This window comes from Syngnathoides biaculeatus, chromosome 2, assembly GCF_019802595.1.
Source record: "Syngnathoides biaculeatus isolate LvHL_M chromosome 2, ASM1980259v1, whole genome shotgun sequence".
Taxonomy (NCBI): Eukaryota; Metazoa; Chordata; class Actinopteri; order Syngnathiformes; family Syngnathidae; genus Syngnathoides; species Syngnathoides biaculeatus.
Window position 1 is genome coordinate 20,281,501 of NC_084641.1, and position 26,671 is coordinate 20,308,171.

Consider the following 26,671-nt stretch of genomic DNA (forward strand, 5'->3'; position numbering starts at 1 on the left):
TTCATGACTGCATAATTTCATGTCCTCAGTGGGGCTCTGCTCTGTAGCCACAAGTGTCCTTGAGCGATATCAGCTTTTCTGCACGTAGGCTATCCTTGCTGAACTGTATACTGGAGACTTTGTAAAAATTAATTGCCAGCTTGAACCGGTTGAGACAGAAACCCTTTGTCTAAGTGGAAAGCTCCAATGTCATGCCACAGGTTTGATACCGCCCATGGTCTGCCCTTCTGACAAGATAAAAGATGTGTGCTTTCTCTGTACTTTCGCACTTGTGATCTGCTCTCTACAGCCATTGTCTGTAACTCATAACTGCCTGGAATATTTTGTAAGTAAATGCTTCAAAGAAACTGTTCATCGTCTCCAGCCTTTATTTGGATAACCAACATTCTCACTGCCTGAAATTAAATAAATACGCGGAGGAAAAAAGTATCCTCCAACACTGCTTTGCCCATATTTGGTTAATACTGGCCCCTTTCCTCTTATTGGTCACTTTTGCACCAGAAGCCTACTTGTACATAGGCCTACACTACATAGATAAGGTTGAGAAATTCTAATGACCTGATTTACAAGCCTCTTGGCAGAAAAATCTCACGAATGGGTAGGTGATTTGAATTCATATTTCACGTTTACCATAGCGAAAATATTAGATCCCAAAAACTACATTTAAAAAAAAATCTGACATAGGCACTAAATCGGTGAAGAACTTGGACCTGCAGTGTACTGTAAATCCAGCCTTAAAGTCTCTCTCTGGACCTATGATGCATGTTTTTGGGGATGTGAAAGGAAGCAGGACGATCGTGACAAAGCCCACGCAAGCACGGTTAGAGCTTGCAAATTTCAAACAAGAGTACTAAAGCTGAAATTCAAATCAGAAGCCTCTTGACTGTGAGGCAGATGTGCTCACTGCTACTTGAAGAAAAAAAAAAAAAGTACTCCTTATCCCCACTTTGAAATAGGAAAATCATACAGCTTGTGAGGAAGTTACCTGCTTTACGTCACTGCCATGGTTAGTGCTGTAAGTTATTCTGTGCCCGGGGACATCCTCAGCTCCAGGTACCCAGCTCACCCTCAGCATACTGTGAGTTACCACTGGGAAGTGCACGCTCACAGGTGGAGGGAGAGGAACTAAACAGAACAGAAGGGAAGAGGAAGACGCTAGCAAATGTGATGCTAGTTAGTTAATCAGTCTCACAAACAAGACAATCACAAGAAAAACAGGAAACATCCTTATGTTAATGTTATGTGGTGTGCCCCAATTCAATTTCAAACCAATCTATGCACTCAAATTTTCTTGAAGATACAGGATGTGAAAGTCGGAAAAGTGAAAGCATAAAAGAGTAATGACAAGATTTTGTAAGGCTGAGCAAGAATGGAAAAACCAGTATACAAAAAAAAAAAAAAAAAAAGTAGAAGGAGCAGCCTTACATGTCGTAGCGATAGCAGTGACCGGATCACTGGAATCTTCATCATAGAGAGCATAAAGCGTGACTGAGTAGTCCGTTGCAGGAAGTAAACTGGCCAGCTCCAAGACTGTCCGCTCCGCACCAAACCTCTCCTACAGTTGGATTAAAATAACGTATAACGATGACAAAATATGTAATCCTGTCAATAATTAATCAGCCTTTGGTTTCATTTACTGATCATCTTTCAAAGTTTAAAGATGTAACAAAAATAAAGCAATCATTTTGAGTTTACATAGCAAATATGGTACATACATGGTGACGGTTGTTGCCGTACTGACTCAGGAACTCCTATTTTAATTTTCTAGAGAAGGGTTGGAAATCACAGTGCAACTCACAAAACAAACTTACTCTTTTTCTTCCGGCTTGTATGTTAACACTACATCACAGGTGTCAGACTAACCTTAAACTGGGGACCAGATCCGGCCGGCCACACGATTTCATGTGGCCTGTGACGGCAAATCATGCGTCTCAACTTCCACTATTCTTGTTAATATCTATCCCAAAATTTCAAATAGTCATTACGTAAATGATAACGCCGAAATATTGCAACCATTTCTGTGTTACCAAACAACAATAGTTGAAAAAGCCATTAACCTTGATTTTTGATTCCAAAACTAACTCAAAAATGTCATGCATAAATATGATGAAGCGATTAAAGATTTTTATGGTTTCACGGTCAGAACAACCCTCTGGGGGAAGCCATAACAACATCGTGCCCCGAGACAAAAGTTTGACACTCATGCATGGAGACAACTGGTATTACTTTAAAAGTCAACAACTGCCATAAAGTGCACAAATGTTAGATTAGATCGATAATACTGCAACATAATCCATGATATGAAACATTATAATGTCAATATTTTGTCCCACTGCCAATCAATAGTATTGGTGGACACTTGTTGACAAACATTACAGTTGTTACAATTTTTACTTTTGTGGGAATGTTGCTGATCAGCTTTGTTCAGTCCTTGTCCAAACTTTGGTGCCCACTAAAATGAATAACTACAGTAGTATTTCATGAACAGCAATTTAAAAAAAAGGTAGGTTTTGACTTGGAGGCTGCGTTTCCCAGTAATATTTGCAGAAAATGTGAAATGGTCGTAATACAATGATAAAGTAGCAAGGCTCAAAATATTTTTTTTTTCTTTGAGGAGTTTTGCTAATCATTTATTCATTTGTGGAGCAACTTCCAAATTCTGAGGATTTTTTTTTTTCTTTTAACAGGTTACCGGTAATCAATGTGGTTTTTTTTTAGGTGCACTTAAAACTTGCAAAATGTGATGTAAGAGTGCTTAATTTGAGCCTTGAGTAGTTAACATGCTTTTCACCTCAACACCTTCTCCGAATGATTATTTTATGATTGCAGGACTGCTCTTATTTACACCTTAGTGACATTTTCATACAGTGAGATCCGGTTCTCACCTCCTTGGCATCATCAGGCTCTCCATCGTTGAGTGCTGAGTAGAGGATCAGGTACTCAGTGGCCCCCGGTGCTGCAGCCCAGCTCACTCGCAGTTTGCTATAAGAGGAAGGCATCACCTCCAGGTTGGTTGGCATAGAGAGTGGTACTATGGGAGGATTGGAGTTGAGGCCAAGAAATTAGAGAATGAGGAAAACGTAACATTACAATGCAAAAACATACTACTTTGGACCAGATGTTGTGCGTCTTATTTTATTCTTTACAATAATTTGACAGTTGGTCGGCTATTTAGGTAGAATAAATTGATTGTTGGTACGTTTGGCTTTTTTTCAGTACTCTAAACTTGTGTAGTGGAGATTTTTTTTTATCATGTGTATGGCTTTTTAGGCTGAGTAATTTTATTCAGTTACTGCTTTGCATGCAATTTTTTTTTTTTTACATTTAGGAGTTTTTTCTTTCGCCCTTATGACCTCTAGCTCCTGTCGTGCTCCACTTACCAACCTTGTTGTGTTTTCGTTTTAGAGTTATTGTATTTCCGCGTCAGCTTTTTGCTGACCTACTTTGTCATTTTGTACTGTACATATCTATGCCGGTGTTGTTGTGCACCCTTGGTTACATGAACTAGTTTATTTGCGCCCAATTTCATGTTGGCTCTGCTGTGGGTTTCGACATTCTGTGCATTCAACTGTGACAAAAAATATGTTTCTCAGCTCTGTAAATGTTGGGAAACAATTAAAGAAGAATGACTTATCTGAAGAAGAGTGACTATTTTTATAACTACTACTCCATGATAGTATATTTAATGGTTAAACTTGTTGAAAAAAAAATCTTGAAAAAAAAAACCTTATTCTCTACCATCTAACATTGATATAAAAATTCACTCAAATTCTCAAGACCCCGTCAATCTTTCGAGTGTTAATTTAAATTTAGCATTACACAGGTTGTTCACAAAATCTTTTGACAATTTACTCCTCAATTTATTGTTTGTAACTCATAGTCCCATATAAAACTCGTACACGTGACATCACCATTTTCACGACGCCATGTTGCTGGTCAAAAAGAGCTGTGCAGTGTGGGGGACATTGAACCGGAGGAGAATATTTACAATACCCGAGACCTGCTGTGCCGTTGGTTCTCACAACAAACGGGACAGATATTCAAAGAGATCATTCTATGGAATACCATCTGAAAAGACCAGAAAATATCGATGGATTACGGCAATTAAACGTGATGGATGGTGTCCAACCAAATACACACGATTATGGAGCGATCACTTCATCATTTCAAATCGGAATTATTCTTCTCAATCTCAAATTCCCAAGAAGTATTTAAAATGCCAAGTTGGCTCATTTGAGAACAATGGGTTAAAAAACAAACAAACAAACAAACAAACAAAAAAAAAACGACAGGGAGTCGTCTCTAACGTACACAGGAGCATGTTGCGGCCACACGTTAAACTTCGGTAAACCGCTCCCCGACAGACTTTTTATTTTTTTTTTAAATATGCATTGTTCTCAAATGAGTCCAGTGCGTATTTTAAAAAAGAAAAGAAATCATTGGTAACACAGAGGTTTATGTGGGTCAATGTGTGGCCGCAACATGCTTCTGTGCACGGGGGCTGAAGCTTATCCCAGCATTTATTCTCGACGACTTACTCACCAGTTGTCCAAGACAAGCAGAAGCGGGTTAACATTCCACTTATCGGCGAAAACATCGACTTTGGCATTAAATATGGGTCTTCTATGCCAAGTGTCTCTCCTTTTCCACGTAACTTTGTTTATTATCACCGTCTAAATGTTTAACGGTATCAGATAAAACTCTGGGAGATGTATTTTCATTTCGTCTCAACGGACTTAGCATTGAACAATGCTTTACTTGACTGGCAATATGGTCAGTCACGTGATTTCGGTGATGTAGGTTCACGAGCGCTATACTGGAGAAGCGTATTAAATGAGGCCAAAATTCTGTCATAATCTTGTAATAATTTCCACAGATTTGACAATTCTTTTTATTTTTGTAATTATTTTTTTATATTTTAAAGAGACTTTATGAACACCCTGCACTTAATATGTCCTTGTACAAGTCTATGAACTAAAGTGTGAACAAGGGCATGAGGTCTCCAATTGTAAACAAAAACTTAATTCAAACGACAAGCACATATTCAAAAGTATTTACATTTAGTTATTCTGTTTTAGAATGTCTGAGGAAATAAATTACCCGAGAGAGTAATACATGGAAAAATTCCCAAGACAAGTCAAATATGATGTGAAGCAGCATGAGTCTCACCTGTGGTGACTGTTCCCCTGAGTGCCAGGCCAACGCTGTTTTCATACACAGGGAAAATGGACACATGATACAGTGTCTGAGAGGAGAGGCCTTGGAGCAGCACAGAAGACACTAAGCCATCCACCACCACCTTGAAGAGAGAGAAAAGTTAGAGGCTGCCAGACGCACAACCATAAGATGGTTGAAAAAATTAGTTCTGATTAAAGCAAAAATGGAACCAATATAAATCTTCAAAATGGGAGTGGGACAGAACGGGGGAAATATTTGAAACATCACATCTTCCACTGTGTTGTGTTGACAGTAAGAGTTGCCACTAAATAAGTATTTTAAATGTTAAAAAACTCTGGCATTTAGCAACTCTTTTGTTGTCAAGAATCTCAAAATCTGTTTCCAGGATACTGTGTCGCTGTGCAGAGGCTGTTATGTGAATCTCGCTCTTCGCAGGATTGATTGGATATGGGTGTTGTTTCACAGGCACACCAATACCCACATCGATGTCATGACTAATCAGGCATGTGCGGCCAGGGACATCTGGAAACAGGTGAGAAAACTCAAAAAGCAGACGTGACATTTCAGCTTTCTGGTCAACTGACAAATGTGTCAATTTGTCATCAAGGTGAGCTCTCACATCAGAATTGCAGAATCTTGGTGAACCCTAGATTTAAATTAAATTAGATTTTATTTTTAGAAGTACTCAAAAAAGGGACAATGAGAGCTTTGTAGAGTTTGCTAGGGAAAAGGAAAGTTCGATAGGTGGTGTAGTTCAAGGGGGTTTCAGATTGGCAGAGTTTGAGGTAGTTAGTTTTGATGGGGGAATTTAAGCAGTGTGTTATTCCGATCTCAAGCGTTGTCACTCAAATCATCAAACTTGACGTTGCTAACAACATTATCAACATTGTCATGGAAGCTTGCAACATCATCAACAATACAATCAGTAACTGGGAAGAGAGTGTTGTTGCAATACAAATGACTTGTTTGTTCTCTAACAAATTTTCAGCCTTATCAGTAGGACCTAAGTAGTTTGTAGATAAAGTCATCAGCCGCTGAGGATACAGAATGAACCATGAATGTATCTGATAAATCACAATCATTCGGCAAAGAATCTTGGAAAAAATGTCCTTTGACATCAAAGGAGTCACTGCATAAGATTGAAAAATACCCGTGACGTCATACTCTAATTCCTCTGTATTGGGTGAACACTCCGGAGAAACAGTGACAATAGCATCAGCGCCAACTTGTGCCCCCATACGATCGTTGCCGATCAACAAATCAACACCGGGTACTGGAAGAGAGTCAAGAACACCAACCTCGATGGTGTCAGAAACCAGATCTGAAGTCAAATTCACAAAATGCAAAGGAGCAAGAGAATAGCCACTTATACCCTTAATAATAATACCTGACTTAGCGAGCTGAAGACTCTGCAGAAAAGGGCAAAACATCTTTCAAAATCAGAGAATGCAGAGCTCCAGTGTCCTTCAGAATAGTAACGGGCCTTGGGGGAGAAGGCAAAAACTTCAGAATCTGAAAGTTCATTGTCAGAACCAAAACTCTCCTCAGAACCACCTGGCAAAGAAGGCTGAGGTGTGATATATGCACAGGCGTTTGAGGAAACTGTGGACTGATTTTTGTATTTGAGATTATTGCAAGCAGAAATCAAGTGACCGGGCTTCTTACAATAGGCACAGGCAGGTCCTTGATCCTGAGAATTTGAACCTTCCTTATCATCACTTGACTATGTATGAGAAACATGTCTTTTGAGGAAAAAACATGGAATTGCCGGGAGACTGAACAGAACTCTTGTGAGTCAAAAAATAATTATCAGCCAACACCACTGCATCATGTAAGGTTTTAATAGTCTGTTCATCCAAATATGTCCTGAGATCGGAATAACACACTGCTTAAATTCCCCCATCAAAACTAACTACCTCAAACTGTGCCAATCTGAAACCCCCTTGAACTACACCACCTATCGAACTTTCCTTTTCCCTAGCAAACTCTACAAAGCTCTCATTGTCCCTTTTTTGAGTACTTCTAAAAATAAAATCTAATTTAATTTAAATCTAGGGTTCACCAAGATTCTGCAATTCTGATGTGAGAGCTCACCTTGATGAGAAATTAACTCATTTGTCAGCTGACCACAAACCTGAAATGTCACAATTGCTTTTTGAGTTTTCTCACCTGTTTCCAGATGTGTCTGGTCGCACATGCCTTGTTAGTCATGAGATAGATGTGGGTGATGCTGTGCCTGCAAAACAACACCCATACTGGATGAATCCTGCGAAGAGTGAGATTCTGCGGAAGGAGGTGCAGTACACGCTCGACAATGACATTATTAAAACAAGTGACAGTCCATAGAGTTCAGCTAGTGTACTTGTGCCCAAGAGTGGTGGTGGTGGTTGGCGCTGCTGCGCTAACATGAAAACTGTCAATGCACTATCACGAAACTGACGCCTATCCTCTGCCGAGAATGGATGATTGCATTGATCACGTCGGTCAAGCTATATACGTGAGGAAGTTTGACCTTCTGAAGGGCTTCCGGCAGGTGCCGCCCACAGACTGCAAAGACTATTCTGGCATTCGCTGACGAACTGTATCAATACAAAATTATGCCGGCTTGAAGAATGCCCCAGCAACATTCCAATGGCTTGTCAACAACGTGACATCGTGTCTGGAAGGTGTCAAAGCCTACATGGATGATGTCATCGTTTACGCCATGGAAGAGGATTCAGGAGTTCTTCGAGAGACTGTCGGCCGGGAAACGGACTGTCCATTGAGTTTGGAAAGGCCCAGGTTAAATTCCTGGGGCATGTTGTAGGGCACGGCCGGGTATAAGCAGTTAGTGCTTAGGCGGAGGCTATTGCACGCACTGATGCACTCTCCAGGTGTCAAGTTTTGTTTGATGTTTGGTACTGTTGTATTTTTCTGTTTTCGTTTCTTTATTTTCTGTTTATTCTATCTTCTATTCTGTTTTGTCATTTTTTGTGTTGCTTAGTTGTATTACAACAGAAAGTTTCTCTGTAACTTTCTTTTCCTTAAGGAGGAGAGTGTCATTTGTGTGTGTATTTTTATTCTTTATTTTCATTTCATACTTTTATGTTACTATGGTGCTGTTCTTTTGTGATGCGGAATTCTGGAATGTCCCGAGGAGTGCCTCTTTAAGAGGACCGAGAAGGACTGTCAACAGAGCTTCTTATCACCACTCTCTGGAACAAGTATACAAGTACACGCCACACTGGATTCTGCCTTTCGTCCCTGGACATTTGTTGACTTGGATAGACTATTGGCTGGAAGGAACCTTTGCCTGGTTGTTCAATTCTGGTGCTTATTCCTTGCTTGGGTCAACTACTCAGTCTTTGAACTTATATTTTGTGTTAGTTGTTTTATCGTTTTTGTGTTGTATTGTTGTGTGTGATTAAATTGCCTTAAACGCAATACAACTCCTTTGTCATATTTTGCAGGTTTGAGCTTGGGGATTTTAGTCTAAATTCACACGTAACAACGCGTATACAGTTGTGGTTACACCTTGCTTCATTGAATCCACAACTTAATGGACTGTACTTGTCTTTGGGTTGTAATATTATTTATTTAAATTACAAGTGAGTGCAGCTGTAGACCATTGGCCTCACATTTCTGAGGACCGGGTTTCAAATCTGCCTATGTAGAGTCACAAATGTTGCGGAAGTGCTGAAGCCAATCCCAGCTGTCAGGAGGCAGGAGTTGGGGTACACCATGAACTGGTTGCCAGCCAATCACAGGGCACACGGAGACAGACAACAATTGCACACACAATCACACTTTGTGGGAATTTAGAGTCTCCACTGAATGTATGTTTTGGGGATATGGGAGAAAACCCCCGCACGGGGATAACATGCAAGCTCCACACAGGCGGGACCCGGGATTTGAACTCCAGTCCTAAGAACTGTGAGGCCGAAGCTCTATATCTGCGCCACCGTGCCACCAAGTTAAAACATGAAGCTATGTAAAATAAAGCACAACACATTAGGTCGTTGCGAGAAAGACAGACAAAGCGATGTTAAAGTCTCTGACCTCCTGAGGACTTGAACCCTCAGTACTGTGGTAAACCACCCTGTATTGCTGGACTGGCTTTGTTGGGTTGGTCCAGTGTAACATCACCTCTCTGGAACCCAGGTTGGAGAACCGAAGGTCAGTGGGACTCGGGTAAGAGAGGGCCGCGTTTACTGTGGGCTCTGGTTCACTTTCTAGAAAACAGCATGTGATAGTTTGTGTAGAAAAGATAAAGCTAATGGACGAATGGTGAATAATGGGTCACACTAACCCAAATTTGCAATATTCACTATCTTACATTTAATTTTTTAATATGAATAGATTGTCTGACAGAAATTTGTTGTATTTGATTTTTCTTTAAGATTCCAGCGACAGGTTAATGAGCATGCACAGAAGCACAAGTAATACAGGATACAAACACACACCAAAAACAATAATGCATTGGTCTTTTAATGTACCTTTACAGACTTTTATCCAAACCAAGAGTTGTGCTTGAGGCTTAATACATTGTATAAGAGACATTTGTGCTACATTACGTTTTATGATTCCACGGTCCTCGATCCTCCCGCACAGGATGTGGACGAGTCGGGCCACCAGTTTGCTGAGCAGCGGGAAGTCATTGACGTTGTACACGTTCGCATCTGCCGGCTCTGAAGCCACTTGCCTCAACTCTGCTTCATCGGCATTCTTAACACCTACATGCAAGATAAAAATCTAATTAGATATTTAAAACCTAATCTGGAAACAGAATCAGAAAAATCTTAACACATCTCGCCTGTGGTGAAAATTTTGGTGGATACACTTTATAGTTTGCCAGTGAATTGCACTGACTTTAATGTAAAACATCAGGGTGACACTTGGATATCATCTTGGGCTTTTTGGAATTAACTTAGCAATCATGAAGCGACTGGAACATACTCAGCGACTCCATGCCCTGTTCACCACCAAATTTAAACAAGTCAGTTTAATGCAAAATACTGCAAACAGCATGTTTTACATTCCAGTCATACCATCCCACCTTCGGCCATTCTAGTCTCACCTACAGTGATGATTTCCACTCCCGCATTCTTCAGTCGGTTTGCTGCCGCGATGGCGTCATCCTGTGATTTACCATCCGTCAAGAGCACAAGGAAGAAGGGTGTGTCAGACCTTGCGCCTGCTTCGGCCCTCATGTTCTCCTCCATGACGTGGAGCAATGCTTGGCCTGAAGATGAATGCATAAAGTCAAATGAATTTTGAACAACGCGCCAATATAGCATCATAGGTTGCGTTCCAGTCAGATATTACCTGTGAAAGTGTTTCCTCCCTTATACCTGAAATTCCTGACTGCCTCTACCAGTTGGTCTTTATTGGTGAAGTTGTTCAGCTCCCACTCTGTTCGAGGATCTCCACTATACTGGCTAAGACCTGAAAGAGGAATACATGACCTTCCACCAACCACCAACCTTTTCTTCATTAAGGCCTTATTAAAGGTCAAAATGAGCCTATGACATAGTTTTAAGTTTGACATCTATACAGTTTGCCATTTGAGTACAGAGCGCAATAAGACTGGCCTTACCAATCTGAATGTATTGTGGTCCGATACGGAAAGGTGTCATCAGCCCCTCCAAGAAGTCCCTAACCCGCCGGAAGTTAGTGCGTCCAATGCTCCAGGAGCCATCCACCAAAAACACAATGTCTGCCGCAGCATCAATGTTGCACTCGAAAGGTTTCCTCGGAAATGGACCTTGAAAAAGACAACACCCAAGAGTGTGAGTAATTTGGAACAACCAAAATGTAAAGCAAATATGTTTTTCCACAAGCTTCAGGCACGGATCTCGAAATATCGTATCATCAACTATTGCACGTTATAAAGTGCATTTCTTAATGCGCCGTGACAGTCCTACTCAATTAGACAGACTAGAGAGACAATGCCAAATGCACGCCCTGTGTCAGCACGATGTGTACATGAACATCTGTGTAAATGCATGTTTCCTTGAATTATAGAGTACGACAAGTGCCCTGAAGGCGAACAGCACGGCGTTTCATTATCTTTTCCCGTTCTGTAAATCCTGTCATCAACTCGGCAGAGTGTAGCGTGTCTTCCTTCACCAGTGGTCTCAAAGGTGGTCTCCTGTACCTGTACCCATTTATATATACTAAAACACGGCCACAATTCTAGTACTGTATTAACACTGTGCTTCAGTGCCAGTTGGAGTTGATTGCCAGTGGCTGTTGGGACAATTGAGCAAAGGTACGGATTGTGTGAAATATTGATGAGTGATGTTACTGTTTTTAATTCGGCTGCTTCTTACTTCCCATTTGCACATTTGGATAAGTTTGGTGACTTGAGGGATGTGGCTCTTCGCTACATAACCACTGACTGGTTAACATGAACATTTTACATAACAGTGGTGGTTGATTTCATTTTAAACCAGTGCAATAGTTATAGTTAAAAACGCAAAACGCACGCACACACAGATACCGATTTCACCGAACCCATTGGCATAAAGTCCCATTATTACAAATGCATGGAAAAAGGGAACTCTCGTTTTGAATGTCGACAAGATGGGCTTTATGCGGGACATAACAAAACCAAAACGGAAAACAGCTTAGCGGATTTCCCTGTGCACAGAGCAATAATTACAGACAGACATAATGGTTTCAATCGAAATTTGCTAGAATATTGTTTTGTTTGTTGCTGTTGCCTTTGGACAACATTTAAAAACATGGATGTCATTTATTTCTACATATATGATATATGTAAACACAAAGTCTAAACTTAGGATTTGGTCATTTTTGGGTTCTACAGAGGACTCCGCCAGTAACCTGAAGCATAAGGAAGTGCTGCATCCTGTTTTGTCAAAGGTGGAAGTTGGCTTTGCATAAACCTGAGTGACCACTGGATTTGTCTACCTGAGGTAAAGCTGTTCGGCTCAGAGGTTACCTGTAACCGTCTGGGTGGGAATCGGTGTTTTGTGTGTTTTCTCCTCTTTGCCCACTGTCATCCCCTGTTCATCCTTGATTTCCACCTTAAAACGGTCTCGCTCTTTTTCTTTCTTCCTCTTCTTTTTCTCCTTGGTGGATTTGTCCTGGGGCTCGTCCAAAGGCGGGAGAGACTGTTCTATAGTTGGCGGCTCTGACAGAGGGAAGTAATACTACTTGTAAGTAATTAATAATCAAGATCCCCAAAGGTCACATGCAACCCCCCCGCCCTTTCCGAGCTGAAAATTTACATCAAAATATTGTTTTTTTTAAAATTATTTTTCAACTCAGTAAATTGTTCACAAGATTAAAAAGTCAATGCAAAGGCTTGTTGTGGTCACAGTGTACCAACTTAAGAGTCACTGCAATACACATTGAATGTTGATATTACTCCAGTACAGACCAGTAGGAGATTTAGATTTTGAAATGGTTGGGAACAGTTAAACTAACTTGCAAAAAAAAAAAAAAAACTTCTTCTTTTTTACAATAAACTTTACATGGGTATTGACCTTGCTTGTCATAACAAGATTGATCTGCTGTAAAGTAAACAGTACCAATCTGGCGTGCTCCAGAGGTCAAAGGCCAAAGAGAGAACTACAATTTCATTCTCGAGTCTTGTGCGTTCTGTATTCAAGCTGTCATCGAGGTTAAGGAATAGCAAGAGATGGATGTGTGTTCCGTTGTTCCAGAATGATTTACCTGCATTCATTGTAGCCACAGTTGTGATAACAGGGTCTGGATAAAGAATGGTAGGCAGAGCCAGCAGAGCATCCGTACCATCATCCAGGTCTTCTGATCCAGACCCTCCTGGCAACAGCTTCCTCCTTTGACCACTACGGATCATCTCCTCCTGGCGTAGGCCATCCACTGAACGAGACAGAGGCCCTTTTAAGCAGCAGTTTCAATGGTATGAATGCAGCCCAACTTTGTGAGTCAATACAATGTCTGACTAAGTAACTTCCACTAAACTTGTTCCTTAACTTGGGTCACCGTGGCCAATGAGAGACAAAAAAACAAATTTTAAAAAATGGCTTGAGGGCTGTAAATGGCCCCAGGGTCTCATTTTACAGCAAATAAATAAGGGCTCAATTTTAGGTGGGCGCCACAGTGGCTCAACTGGTAAAGCGTCCCTGGTTCAAACCCGGACCTGCCTGTGTGGAGTTTGCATGTTCTTCCCGTGCCTGGGTGGGTTTTCTCTGGGCACTCCAGTTTCCTCCCACATCCCAAAAACATGCAACATTAATTGGACACTCTAAATTGCCCTCAGGTGTTATTGTGAGTGCGGCTATTTGTCTCAGTGTGCCCTGCGATTGGCTGACAACCAGTTCAGGGTGTACCCGGCCTCCTGCCCGTTGACAGCTGGGATAGGCTCCAGCACTCCCCGCGACCCTCGTGAGAATAAGCGGCAAAAGAAAATAGATGGATGGATTTTAGGTGATGAGTTACAATTTAATATTGAAACGTTTCAGGAGGAAACAATTGACAGGACTTGAGATATTCACAAAGCCCAAGAAAGAGTCAAAAGGCAGGGGGAAAGAAAGTCCCAGACTTCCATCATTCATTCCAGGCTGACAGTTAATGTCACGTTTTTGCACGCTGAGTTGCTGAGGCCTGCCTGGACATGTGTGTCTCGACACAGTATCCTACAACTAGTGGTGTGCTTTTCCAGAGCGAATATAACAATATAACAAAGTCAAAAAAGTGATACCACAAATTACAAAGGTGATGAAACGGATGGGGAGATTGTGGGTGAATACAGTGTGGAGCCAATACCAGCAGTGTCATTTTAATTGTGTAAGCATACAAAGTATGTTTAAAGACAAATTTTCCGGTTCTCATACTACTTTGATATCCATCATTGTGTCTGATGGTGTGGGGGATTTGGTTCAATCGCAGATTCAACGGAAATGTTACCACTTCCTAAAATGTTAAAAGTACATGTTCTATAGGGTCATATCAATAACAATAGTGAGAGTTATACGGGATGTCTTTACAGTTCATTCCTGCCATGCAGAAAAAACACAACTGGTAGTCTCCACAAAAATGTTGGAAAGGAATGTTATAACCTTCATTTGGACTGTAATGGAATCTATGAAAACATATATTAGCGGTGACTTCTGTGTGTGCCATTCATTCATAAGGAAAAAAATCAAACGGGGAAAAAACCTCAGCAACAATCTAAAAAACATTATATGTCAAATTGCTGGGTTTGTAGATTAGTAGCTGTGATACCAAATAACATTAAAATATCAAAAAGATGAAATTTGCAAGGTGCAAAAATACTGTAAAGTGTAATGTCAAAAGAATTTTATACAACTCTCAGCATCTCTGTCCGATTGAATCAGATCAGATTCTTTTTGCATGTAATTAAACATAATACTGTACTTCCTTTACAAAATTATGATCCAGTGTTATGCAAAATTTAAGTTTGACTACCATCATTTATTCATGTATGTGCTGCATTTTATCATAAAATGTATCCATCCAACTTCCTATAGAGCAGTGGTTTTCAAACGGGGGCGTTAGGACTGGAACCATGAACTACCATGAACATTTTTCATTAAGTTACATCCAGCTGTTGTTCGTGTTTTTTTTTTATGCCAAAGCAATAATGTTTGCAGGGGGGGGCTGATCTCCAAAAAGTGCAGTGCAGCAAGTTTGGGAACCGCTGCTATAGTGTTTGTCCTCATTAGGGCCACAGGTTAGCTGGAACCTATCCTGGCTATCTTTGGGCGCGCAGCAGGCTACACCCTGAAGTGATTATAAGCCTGTGGACATACAACTCGTGGACATAATTACATTAAATATTTGTATGATAAGTCTTAACATCATCATCCAGTGTTTATGGGTTAGTGTTGAGGTTAACTCTACCTTAAAAACACCTTCCAGGACAAACAGGTTTTCATTCGGTTGAAATAAGGCTAAATAGTACATCTAGTAGTAATAGCTCAGATCTGATTTATCAGGTTATTTTGTCCTTCTTCCAGTCACCCAACTGGATTGCACCTTAGTGCGTATCTTACAGGTGAATCGTCGCTTTGCCAGAAGTTTCTCCGTGGTCCCATTAAGTATGAGAACTTGGAGGGCATACTCCTGACTGGAGTCCAGTCCGGCAACGGTTGCCCGCCCCCGTGTGGTGGTCAACATGAGCTCTGGCTGCGGCACATCTGGAAAATAAATAAACAAGACATATGTTATTGTTGAAAAGTGATTTCATTGTGTCATGTGAAAGAAACTGAATTATTTGAGTCCACAGTACATCCCATAATCAGCACTGTGAAAAGTTTTCAGATTGAGAATCCATGCCACAAAACCAAAGTGTGGTGTGAGCATCACTTTATTAAAATTTCAAATTGTACAGTACATTTCCTCAGTACAGTTCAGTTGTATGTAACTTTTAGACACAATAGATGTGCGTTTCATTTGTTTTTGAACATTTAAGTACATCTTTAACTTTTATGTGCAATAGATTTTAATTGATATTATTTGAGTAGTTTTTATTTATTTATCCATTTATTTATGTATTTATTTATTTATTCTGATGAGCACTGTGGCCTATTCCAGTTTACGCTCCCGTATTTCAATGTGGTGGTGTGGTGGTGGAACTTGGAGAGTCAAATACAGCAGTTGGTGAGGTGGAACTTGCCGTAAAAAAAATTGAGAAACGCTGTCGTAGAGCAATAAAAACAATTTTAAGAAACTGCTGCTGCTTTTACTGCTGCCATATTTCCAAGACGAATTAACTGCCAGTGGTAAATAAATGTTCATGTTATTATGACTTGAAAAATACAGTAAGTTTTCTTTCATACCCAGTTGGGCGCACTGCACATGATTTGCACACACTTTCATTCCAGTTGCCAACAACTTGGCAAAAAAATACCACAAGCAACATGTTGTGTGTCATCTTCGTACTATGCAGCCAACAGCGCTTCATCGTATCATTTTTCCAACTGGATAGGGAATTAGGACAACTGCACTCATTCAGTTTGTGAACATATATTAGAAAGAAATATAAACTGAGCCATTTTAAAATTTAAAAAGTGGAACAACAATGTTTGATGACCACTGATGCAGGGGGATGGATGTCCATGAAAGAATTATTAACTGAGAATTGACAAATAATATATAATATAAAATAATAATAATTTGCTAGTTTACATAGCAATACTGTCACAAAGACGAGGCATTTCCAATTCAATGGCCTTTCGGTCTAACAGCTTTAAAAACGGAGGACATGTATATACAGTACAACAGCATGTGTAGTAAACAGGTTATTACACCTGCAATCCGTGAGTGTGTTTGACCTTGTTAAAAGAGGAACAATAAGGTGCTACAAATGTCTCCTTTGGTCAGACAACAAGCTGTCACAGGATTTTGGGGTCTGGCTGCAGGGACTGACTCGCATTCCTCAGATTGAATCAGGACAATGCAATTGGTAGCCAAAAGCAAGTGTGCCGAAAAGTCATACAGTGGAATGTGTAAAAGTCAAATGCCCCTGAGATTGTCCAACTCGGAATTGGAAATGTTGGGGAAAATATGCCACTTAAAGTCACAGTTCCAACAGTCATCATGCATGACATAACACAGGACATACCAGAAGCAATAACGCAAACTCAAAACATGTCAAATGATTAATTGGGGATTTATGTTCTGCTTTTTCTTTAGCCTTTTTTGGATTATTTTGAAAGACTTGAAAAAGTGATCATCATCATGGAAAATATACTCCAGGTCATCCATTAAAAAGTTGTGAGGGGCGCATATGAATCAGGCTTGCTAATATTGTCATTTTTTAATCGTTCAATTTAAAGGCGACATAGACTACATTGCCAAAAGTATTTATTGGATTCTATGCCCATTCTTCCCAAAGCATATATTGTGTACAATGTATAGTGCTGGGCAAATACAAATACAGATTTGGTTACCATGACGCTAGGGAGCGAGACTAGAAAGATTCCGAGTGGGAAGCAAGCAACTCCTACCTGGTGAATTAGAGACCAGAGTGTGGGGAAAATGTGAGTGCTTCTAAAACAGATAAAAGCATTTTCACCTGTGGAGTCAGCATTTCAAAAGCAAGCTGGTGATTTGCACTAGTCAATTAGTGTCTGGATATGTGCATTTAGACCCATCGCCAAAGACAGGATTTTCGCTCAGCCCAGCTGCAAAGTTTTTGGTGGACAGACTTTGTGTAGATGATGGTTATGTAAATTACACCCATATTAGCAGAATTACAGAAATGCAGAAGGTGCAGAAAATCTTAAATATAATTTTATATTCATTCCAGCATCATCCATAAAAATAAATAAATGACTCAGATAATTTGGTTCCGGAATGTACCAGAAATGCCCATGTATATAGGGTACAGAATCTCTGGAACTTCCACTAATATCCCAGTTAAAGTCAGCTCCTCCCTGACAAGCGGGATGTATCACTTCAACAAATTTTATTGACCCATGTTCCTATTTAGAGAGGGTTTCGCCACCATCCTGTTGCATTTCAGAAACAACACAATAAAGTGCTAATTAGTTTTTCAGCAAATAGTTTGGGGTGTGGGCCATGGGAAAAAAAATGCCAATAGTTGAAATGGTGAATAGTGAAATGCACATTTATCCATCCATTAATTGTCTTTGCCACTTATCCTCACAAGGGTCATGGGGAGTGCTGGAGCCTATCCCAGCTGTCAACGGGCAGGAGGCGGGTGTACACCCTGAACAGGTTGCCAGCCAATCGCAGGGCACATAAAGACAAACGGCCACACTCACAATCACACCGAGGGGCAATTTAGAGACTCCAATTAATTTTGCATGTTTTTGGGATGTGGGAGGAAACCGGAGTGCACATACACGGGGGGAATTCTATATTATCATCCACTACGAGTATTTTACTGTAATTACTGACAAACAAATGAAGTTGACCAATGTCCCAGAACTGATTGTGTTCAACCTTAGAGATTTCTTTTTACTACATTTTACTTTTGTACCTCTGTGACACAGGACAGATACGCAAAAAAATTGAACCAAATTCTATTGCTTGTTTAAAATGAGTCTGAAAAGTCTCACCTGAGATAGGTCTTATTCGGACCTTGTAGCTCTGAATGGGTCCATCCGTTTCTTTCCATTTCATCTGGAGTCTGTCTTGAGACAGCACTGTAAGCTTAAGACGACCTTGGCAAAGATATAAAATGACGGCAAGATTTTAGTCAAGCACTTGGCTTGGACCTAGAAATGAGATGACGGAAATAAAATGGCGGAATTGTCAAGAACTTTCTCCTATTCTTCTGTTATTCCCATGCCATTCATTTCCTTCCCCAACAAAATTTTCACTTGTTTCTTCATTTGCATGATTTCCAGCAGGGGGATTTCCCAACAAACAGCATCTTTCATGTTTCTGCCTTCCCACCCTCCATCCAGCCCCTGCTGCAGCTACCCCCTCACCCGTCAAAGCGCGTCCTGTCCTCCCGTCGCCCGAAGAAACAGGAAGAGGATGCTAAGGCGGGCCATGAGTGTCGGAGGTCATGTCAGGGGCTCGTCACAGAGTTACAGAGTGCCAGTGTTTTGTACGTAACGTGGATGAGTTATAGATAGAGCATGAGGGTGAAAAGGTGGCGAAGACAGAAGAATAATCATGAACGAAATGATGTTGTTAGTGCTTCTATGGATACCATATGATCCTCAACAGTGAAAAGATCCCTTTCTTATCCACAGGAGTGTGTGTCTATCTGCCTGTGTGGTATGGGTCATGGATCTCTGAAGGGTTCGGATTGGGTCCAAAGCGGAGTTTGAAGAGTACTGTGTCTGACGGCCCAGTGAACAACGATACCCTCTAAAATGAGGCAGGCAAGTGCACAGATGGAATTGGAAATAACATTTTTAGTCCTATTGGGAAAATCTTTGACCGTATACTCTATGTTGCATGCATGTCACAGACGAGCCAAAGAAATGAAAAAAGGAAGGTTCAGAATATTACAATTTGCTAGCTCGCTGCCTTTTTCCATGGACAGGTCAAGCGCCTTCAACTTGAAGGCTGGTTAGTAGGCAGTACATCACATTTTCAGCATGATGAGGGTGAGCGCTCGAATGCAGCAAATTTTTTTTTTTTTTAACTCCCGCTGCCATGCCTAGAAAACAGCCTATTAAAGGCTCCGTGGTTTGGATTAATTATTAGTATAATTATTAACTGTTAAACTGGGGAATAAGATGGATTTTATAGTTTGAATTTAATGAAACATCAGATACAGTTTCCATACACTTGTACAATAATGTAAAAGGTTCTGCTACCTTAAATCAATTACCTTCATCATAATTACTCCATATTTGTATGCACCTGTCATGTGTCATCAAAGGATAAGTATTTTTTTTCCGTCTCATTTAATTAAAACAGCAGTTAACTTCTTTTTACATTTCTTTGAGTTAAAAAACCAATTACAAGATGTCTTAAGTATGTTGGCAACAGATTATTTCCATAACATATATACACACACTGTATATAATGTAATGGAAACCAACATACAAGGGAAGAGTGCCAAGTCTATCCCCTTAGTAATTTGTTTTGAAAAATTAGGCAAGAAAATTGCAACCTGTAAAAAAGAGACGCAATGATGATACATTGTAGAGTGAATTATGGGAGTTAAACGTTAAGTGTTGTATTTAAGTAACACACATGTGGTGTTGCCAGAGTGATGACAGACAGTCTACCTTGGCATTGAACTTCTGATGACAGCAGCAGAACGATAAATAGGAAATGCAACATGATCCAGTGAAATGACAATGAGGACGGAGAGTAAGAGGCTGGTTGGTGAAGGGACATGAGACCTGAAAAAACACAAAGCAATAGCAATATTTGGTCATATAAATAATGAACCACAATTTTGCTGTACACTTGTATGGTGGATAACAATGTTAAAAATTATACTTAAAACATTGTTCGTACAGAGATTATGGTGTGACAGATTACTTGCGTGTTTTGAGAAATCTTGACATTTTTTTTGTCATTAGTTGCGAGCAAACAAATTTGTTACCACAGAAACATGGCGGCAGTGAACTATCCATCCATCCATATTCTTAGCCACTTATCCTCACAAGGGTCATGGGGAGTGCTGGAGCCTAACCCAGCTGTCATCGGGCAGGAGGCGGGGTACACCCTGAACTGGTTGCCAGCCAATCGCAGGGCACATTGAGACAAACATCCGCATTCACAATCACACCTATGGGCAATTTAGAGTCTCCAATTAATGTTGCATGTTTTTGGGATGTGGGAGGAAACCGGAGTGCACCGAGGAAACTCACACAGGCACGGGGAGAACATGCAAACTCCACACAGGTGGGTCCAGGATTGAACCCGGGACCTCAGAACTGTGAGGCCACCATACCGACCGTAGTGAACTACTGTATGTAAAAAAAAATCTCAATCCTTAAAAAAAAAAAAGCCTAGTACTTGCTTACAAAAGTGCTCTATCTTATTGCTAACACACAATGCGAAATACCACAGAAGGGCAAAACTACAGCAACATCAATATTGCAGTCGTTAAAACCCTTACAACTCCAGCCAGGATGGCTTTATCGTAATGGCTTTAACTATTGAAAGCACTGGATAATTGAACACCAACAACAGAACAAACAGACAGGCATATAAACTTTATGCTGTGAGAAAAACGACATCAATTACTGCACCTTACTGAGTCAGTTGTGACCATCTCCGTCTCGGAATTCGAACGCCTCAGTACTAGTACACATCGGTTTTCAATCAAAAATAATAATAAAAAAATAATCTGCGTAAAAAATGTCTCAGTTTTCAACCCAATTCTCGATGTCCGAACACATGAAACACAGGCTGACCGGGTGGCCCAGTTGAACGGAGCAATTATGTATGCATATGGGGCGGTGCCGAGACCAGCCGCTGCTCACTCGGACTCTAGCAGTCAGTCACAGTACGCCGAGTGTGTGCTCATAGTGTGAGCACGCACCTGCGCTAGTGCTTCTCAAGACTGTTTTTTTTTGGTTATTTTTCCAGTATTTCCTTTGCAAAAAGAAAGACAGCGGTGCTACAAGCAGCAAAGTAAAAGGAAAGTTGACAGTGGAACCAGCGTGATTAAGTGTACTTTGCTGGGCAAGTCACACAACAACAATTGCAAATGTTGGACCTCAGTATGCACATAAGGTAGAGCACATCGTAAGGCGCCATGTCTAATGTGGCACCTTGCCTATTTAGAAGAGAATTTAAGATCTTTATGATTGCGAAAATCAATAACTAAATAAAAAAAACTTGGAAATGATGTGAAATACTGATTTGAAATAGTAGCAAAAATAGAGGTTAACCAGTATCAGGTAAGTGATTGTCTTCCCGAGAAGTGCTGATGTGTACTGTTGGGATGTCGGAAGTCATGGCAATAACAGTCCAATGATCCTCTTTCCCGTGGGAAATGATTTATGACCAAGTCTGACTACAAGTGCTTTGGTGCTGTCCCTCCATTACAGACCCTCGGACTTTACACAGGTAATGACATACACAGGTCTGTAATATTAAGACTCACACTGCTCTTTAAAGGAGCTCATAAACCTCATTCCCACAATTCTCTGAATGCTTTTGTCAGTATACCTGGAGGAGATAGTAGTTAGAATGGGACAACTTAGTTATAATAGTGTCCCCCGCCAAATCCCCGCCCCCCAAGAAAAAGTACCAAAAAAAAAAAAAAAAAAATCTATGCAAACTGTTCTGTTTGGAACCTCTAAGGTTAAAATGATAGACGTTTTCAAATTTATAACAAATTATCCCACAGCGAATGTTGTGTGTTCCAGGGTCACACTGTTCACCATCATAAGGACTGAACAGACAATATTTTAAAGGTCCCCTTTCATCATCAGATCAGGTCAGATGAGTCTGTGACAAGGTTTAAGTTTGACATCTAAGCAGTTTGGGAGGCACTGTGGGTCAGCTGGTAAAGTGTTGGCCTCACAGTTCTGAGGACCCGGGTTCAATCCCGGCCCCTGCCTGTGTGGAGTTTGCATATTCTCCCCGTGCCTGCATGCGTTTCCTCCAAGCACTCTGGTTTCCTCCCACATCCCAAAAACATGCAACATTAATTGGACACTCTAACTTTCCCCGAGGAGTGATTGTGAATGTGATTGGTCGTTTGTCTCGATGTGCCCTGTGATTGGCTGCCAACCAGTTCGGGGTGTACCTTGCCTCCTGCCCGTTGACAGCTGGGATAGGGTCCAGCACTCCCCGCGACCCTCATGAGAATAAGCGGCAAAAGAAAATGGATGGATGCATCTAAGCAGTTTGCCGATAAAATACAAAAGACAATCTATAACGGGGGGTTTGACAACAGGTGAATTTGAAGCTTTTTCAATGAATATTCCTCCACGTACCCACTTCTTGCTTAGTAGCCACCCACTCAACTCAAGCGAACATCAACACAGCATTTCCTGCTTTTAAGCAAGTAAGTCCCAGCCACTAACCATAACTGAACCATAAAAATACAGTTTATTAAGTATTATATGTTTTGTTTTACAACAATACTTTCCTATATTCACAGCTTATGACGTCACAGTGGATGAAAATGTGACACTAGTGGTCATTTTCGCCAGCAATAATCATCACAGGAGGTTGAATTCCAATGAATGGGAGCGGATGACGAATATAAGATCAAAATACAGGTATCATCTATATCTACCTATATCTCTATCAACATCAAATTCTTACGAGGGATGCAAGTTTGAACGCATAACCAAAGAACGTGACATAGTTATCAATGCTTGGCTGCCCCAAGCTTCTATCGAGACACAATAGCAGAGCCAGTGTTCTGCACCAATCCAAACTGTTTTCCATCTGTAAACCGGAAAAGATGAACAATCAATGAAAGCAAAGCTTATTTACGTTGAGCATAATGATGAGAAAACAGACCGTCGCAAATGCCAGCCAGAAAAGACCAACTAGAACAGCTTGAAAAAGGACTTTTTCCAACCAGTATTATCATGCAAATTCTTATTCTTGAAACCTGACAATCAGTTTTATAGAAAGTAAATTTTAAAATATGGTGAATGGGGAACACTTCTCAATTACCAATTTTAAGGGGGGAAAAAAATAAATGTAACAAATTATGAAAGTACTCTTGATTCCATAAATGCTCCATGGGCATGATTTAAAAAATGGAGCAGGCTGTATTGTTTGTGGCCACTGGTCAGTGGACCACATTTTCCCACCCCTGCTTGAAATTGTCCATAAGTATGAACGGTTGTTGTGTTATACAGTATGCCCCCCCCTGATTGAATGCTGACCAGTCCAAACTGTACTTTGCCTCTTGGCCAAAATACGACGGGACAGGCTTCAGCTCACGTGTGTCCCTGTATACAAAATGGGATGGATGGACAGAACATTGAGTAAGTTGTTGATATTAAACATAACAATCTCCGGAGTGATAAAGACAACCGGAGAAGATTTCAAGCATGATATCATAGGTCTGATGCGCTTGATTTTCTCATGCCTGTCATGTGTCTGTGCTTGCCTGAATATTGCCTTAAACCCGACTTGCTGCGTGTCACCGATTGACTGAGAGTCTGCCCGTCTGAAACAAAAAGTAGTCCTGTTAGAGAAAGCTGGTGACTCTATTTTGACCCTCTTTTTTATCATTTCTGGAAGTGCAGAGCAATAATACCAACATTACTTGGAGCTTCGTTGTCAAATTGTGTAGTATAATAAACTAAATCATGTATTGTAATACAGGCATATTAAGCAGCTAAAGTCCATCTTACAAACAGTACTTTAAAATGACAATATAGATATCTTTTGGTTGACTTCAGTTTTGAAGAGCTAAATCAAAAAATTATAATCATATAGTAAAATACCGACTTAATACTATTGGAATTAGAGGTTCAACAAATAATAATTTCTGGAACTGATTATCACATTAACTGACAACTGTTTTGACTTTGGAAAACGACACCTTTTTGGCCATTTTTTGACAGGCGTTATGTACCAAACCAGTAGTAATAAATTTGTTTGTGCCTTTTCTAAACAGTCACTTCGAAACACAATTCTGATATAATAAAATAGTGTTGTCTTTTTCAATAAAGGGATGCCTTTAAAAAATATTAATTGATTATCAAAGTAATAATGCCAATACAACAACCCTATACAAACAAAAAATAATCAAATTAAAAAGTCAATATGTTGAACTCAGCACACATTCTTGTGACATATAATTTTATAGGAATAATTATATTTTTCTGCTGCTGGATCAATAAGTTCATTGCACCCTGTTTGTCACCTTGAATGTCCTATGGGAACTCTTGTAAACAGAGGCCCCCATGTATATCCATCCATCCATTTTCTTTGCCACTTATGCTCACGAGGTTTGCAGGGAGCGCTGGAGCCTATCGCAGCTCTCAACGGGCAGGAGGCGGGGTACACCCTGAACTGGTTGCCAGCCAATCGCAGGGCACATAGAGACAAACAGCCGCACTCAAAATCACACTTAGGGGCAATTTAGAGTGTCCAATTAATGTAGCATGTTTTTGGGATGTGGGAGGAAACCGGAGTGCCCGGAGAAAACCCACGCAGGCTCGAACCCGGGACCTCAGAACTGTGAGGCCAACGCTTTACCAGCTGATCCACCGTGACGCCCCCCCCCCCCCCCTGTATATGTCTAGCATTGTACCACTTAAAATACACACACAAAAAGTGTATTAACCTTAGAGAGTACATTTTGTGAAAAAAAAACCTGCTTTTATTTTATTCTCATACTATATATATGTATATAACGAAAACTTACAGGAAACACGTATGAAAATCAAGTCAAGACGATCAATGAAATCAAATGAAAAATCATACGTAAGCCGTCTTGTGCTGTGTGACAACGGAATCTACCGCCGCTGGCAAAGATGTCTGTGGCACGCATTTTACAACCTCAAAAATTCCTATGAGAGGACCGTTATAAACCGAGGACCCCCACTCTATGGATATGACATCATACCATAAAAATGGGGAGGGGGGAATCACATCACCTACGAACGAGCGATATTTAGTTCATAAATTAACTTGTTACTAATACAGGCGTTGAACAGTAAAGTCATAACATTAAACATGAAATAAACACTTTAATTCACCAAATATTGTGTTAAATCAAAAAAGGTTTATTTGTCAGTAAATTCAGCAATTGTGTAAATTATCTTGCTTGGGGAAAGATGGTTGAATTTCCCGTAGTGTTATAATAACATTACCTCAAAGTAAAGCCATCATTTTTTTTTTTTTTCACTTTTGTCGAGCAAAGAATCACCTTCGCGTCAGTGATGAAGCGTGGGAATGTCAAAAGTAGACAAAGTTGGTCAAATAAAAATTCAAGTTGATCCACGATGACGTGATTGAAAACATAAAGCTAAAGGACGAAGTTGTTCTTGCTCGCTTTTGTTGTGCCAGTCGAGGGGCGGCAAGGTGAGCGCTTACCTGCCTGGTGACGCCGCAGCTTGGGTGGGATCCGGTCTAATCGAAGCTCCAGGTGAAGAGCATATTCTTTCCGAATGCGAGCGGGCAACGGCACCGAAATAAACACCCGCGGTTGTAGTTCTGCGCCCTACGCTCCTGCACCGGCTCGTGAGTGTGCGCGAATGTGTCTTTTAGGTGGAAACGTGATTCCAAAACTTCGCCGTATCCTCCCCTTCGTGGGCGTCCCCCCATAGACGTCAAATGTACTGAGGCCACGCATTGTGCTCAATCGCCCGTTGCTGCAACACGTCAGCGAGTCCGCCATATTGGATGTCACAAATCTGTCCCGTATTACACTAACCACAACTTCCAAAAATACTTGGCTCTCCAATTAAGGCCATCACGACAATATCAACAAATACAGTCGTGCTGTAGGCCGAAATGTTCCGAAAAATCAGGCAGAGGGTTAATTTATTATCATTCACCACGATAACAGTTTGAACCACAACACTGCACTTCAATATTGTAATGAAAAACTGTCCTCGACAAGGATTCGATTAAACAGAACAGCATAACACATTAAAGGTGAATCAGAATTGTCCCTTTAATAGAGAAATAAGTTTGATTTCAGTGATTAAAGAGTATATCGGACTAACCCGGAAGTGAATGCAGCTGTTTACCTTTCTCCGTATCTTTTGCCAATTTAATTACATTTGCATTTCAACCAATATACATAAAATCCATTACAATACATAATGACCTCACTTAACAATAGTTCATGTGCAGTCGTTTTAACTTTAACACACCCAAAGATAAAGAGCTTGTGCACCTATGTCATAAAATCACATGACTCGCCATATTGCTGGTAAAACAAAGCATTGTTGCAAGTTAATTCTTTTGAAACAAAATGAAAATATGTCTTATAGCACGACATCCAGAGTTTTGTCTGGTACCGTAAAACATTCAGATGGTGATGATAAATGAAGGTACGTGGAAAAATGAGAGACGCTTTGCATAAAGGACCTATATTTAATGCCAAAGTCGATGTTTTCGCCGATAACAAATTGGACTGTTAATCCGCTTCTGCTTGCCTTGG

At 40.5% G+C, this 26,671-nt stretch overlaps 1 protein-coding gene and 1 long non-coding RNA gene across 4 annotated transcripts in view; one reads left to right on the forward strand and one right to left on the reverse strand.

Annotated features, from left to right (window-relative positions):
• The window catches only part of LOC133511252 (collagen alpha-1(XX) chain), a 54,788-nt gene extending 28,977 nt beyond the window's left edge, over positions 1-25,811 (reverse strand). For 2 of the 3 annotated variants that reach the window (XR_009797824.1, XM_061840015.1), the window contains exons 1-15: positions 25,597-25,811; positions 19,851-19,967; positions 18,216-18,320; positions 15,183-15,326; positions 12,859-13,026; positions 12,122-12,313; positions 10,754-10,921; positions 10,483-10,602; positions 10,235-10,399; positions 9,732-9,890; positions 9,217-9,389; positions 5,170-5,299; positions 2,886-3,031; positions 1,426-1,555; positions 986-1,125 (exon numbers count right to left, since the gene is read on the reverse strand). Coding sequence is in view for 2 of the 3 variants with exons in the window: in XM_061840015.1 (XP_061695999.1) it covers positions 986-1,125; positions 1,426-1,555; positions 2,886-3,031; positions 5,170-5,299; positions 9,217-9,389; positions 9,732-9,890; positions 10,235-10,399; positions 10,483-10,602; positions 10,754-10,921; positions 12,122-12,313; positions 12,859-13,026; positions 15,183-15,326; positions 18,216-18,320; positions 19,851-19,962 (2,052 nt within the window). In the remaining variant the exon portion in view is untranslated. The remainder of the gene's footprint in view (positions 1-985; positions 1,126-1,425; positions 1,556-2,885; positions 3,032-5,169; positions 5,300-9,216; positions 9,390-9,731; positions 9,891-10,234; positions 10,400-10,482; positions 10,603-10,753; positions 10,922-12,121; positions 12,314-12,858; positions 13,027-15,182; positions 15,327-18,215; positions 18,321-19,850; positions 19,968-25,596) is intronic. The other variant, XM_061840023.1, reaches the window with a different exon arrangement.
• LOC133511304 (uncharacterized) lies at positions 546-12,096 on the forward strand. Its single transcript, XR_009797863.1, has 3 exons — positions 546-598; positions 2,830-3,008; positions 11,987-12,096. It is a non-coding gene; the product is annotated as an uncharacterized LOC133511304 (long non-coding RNA).
• Positions 25,812-26,671: the final 860 nt, after the last annotated feature.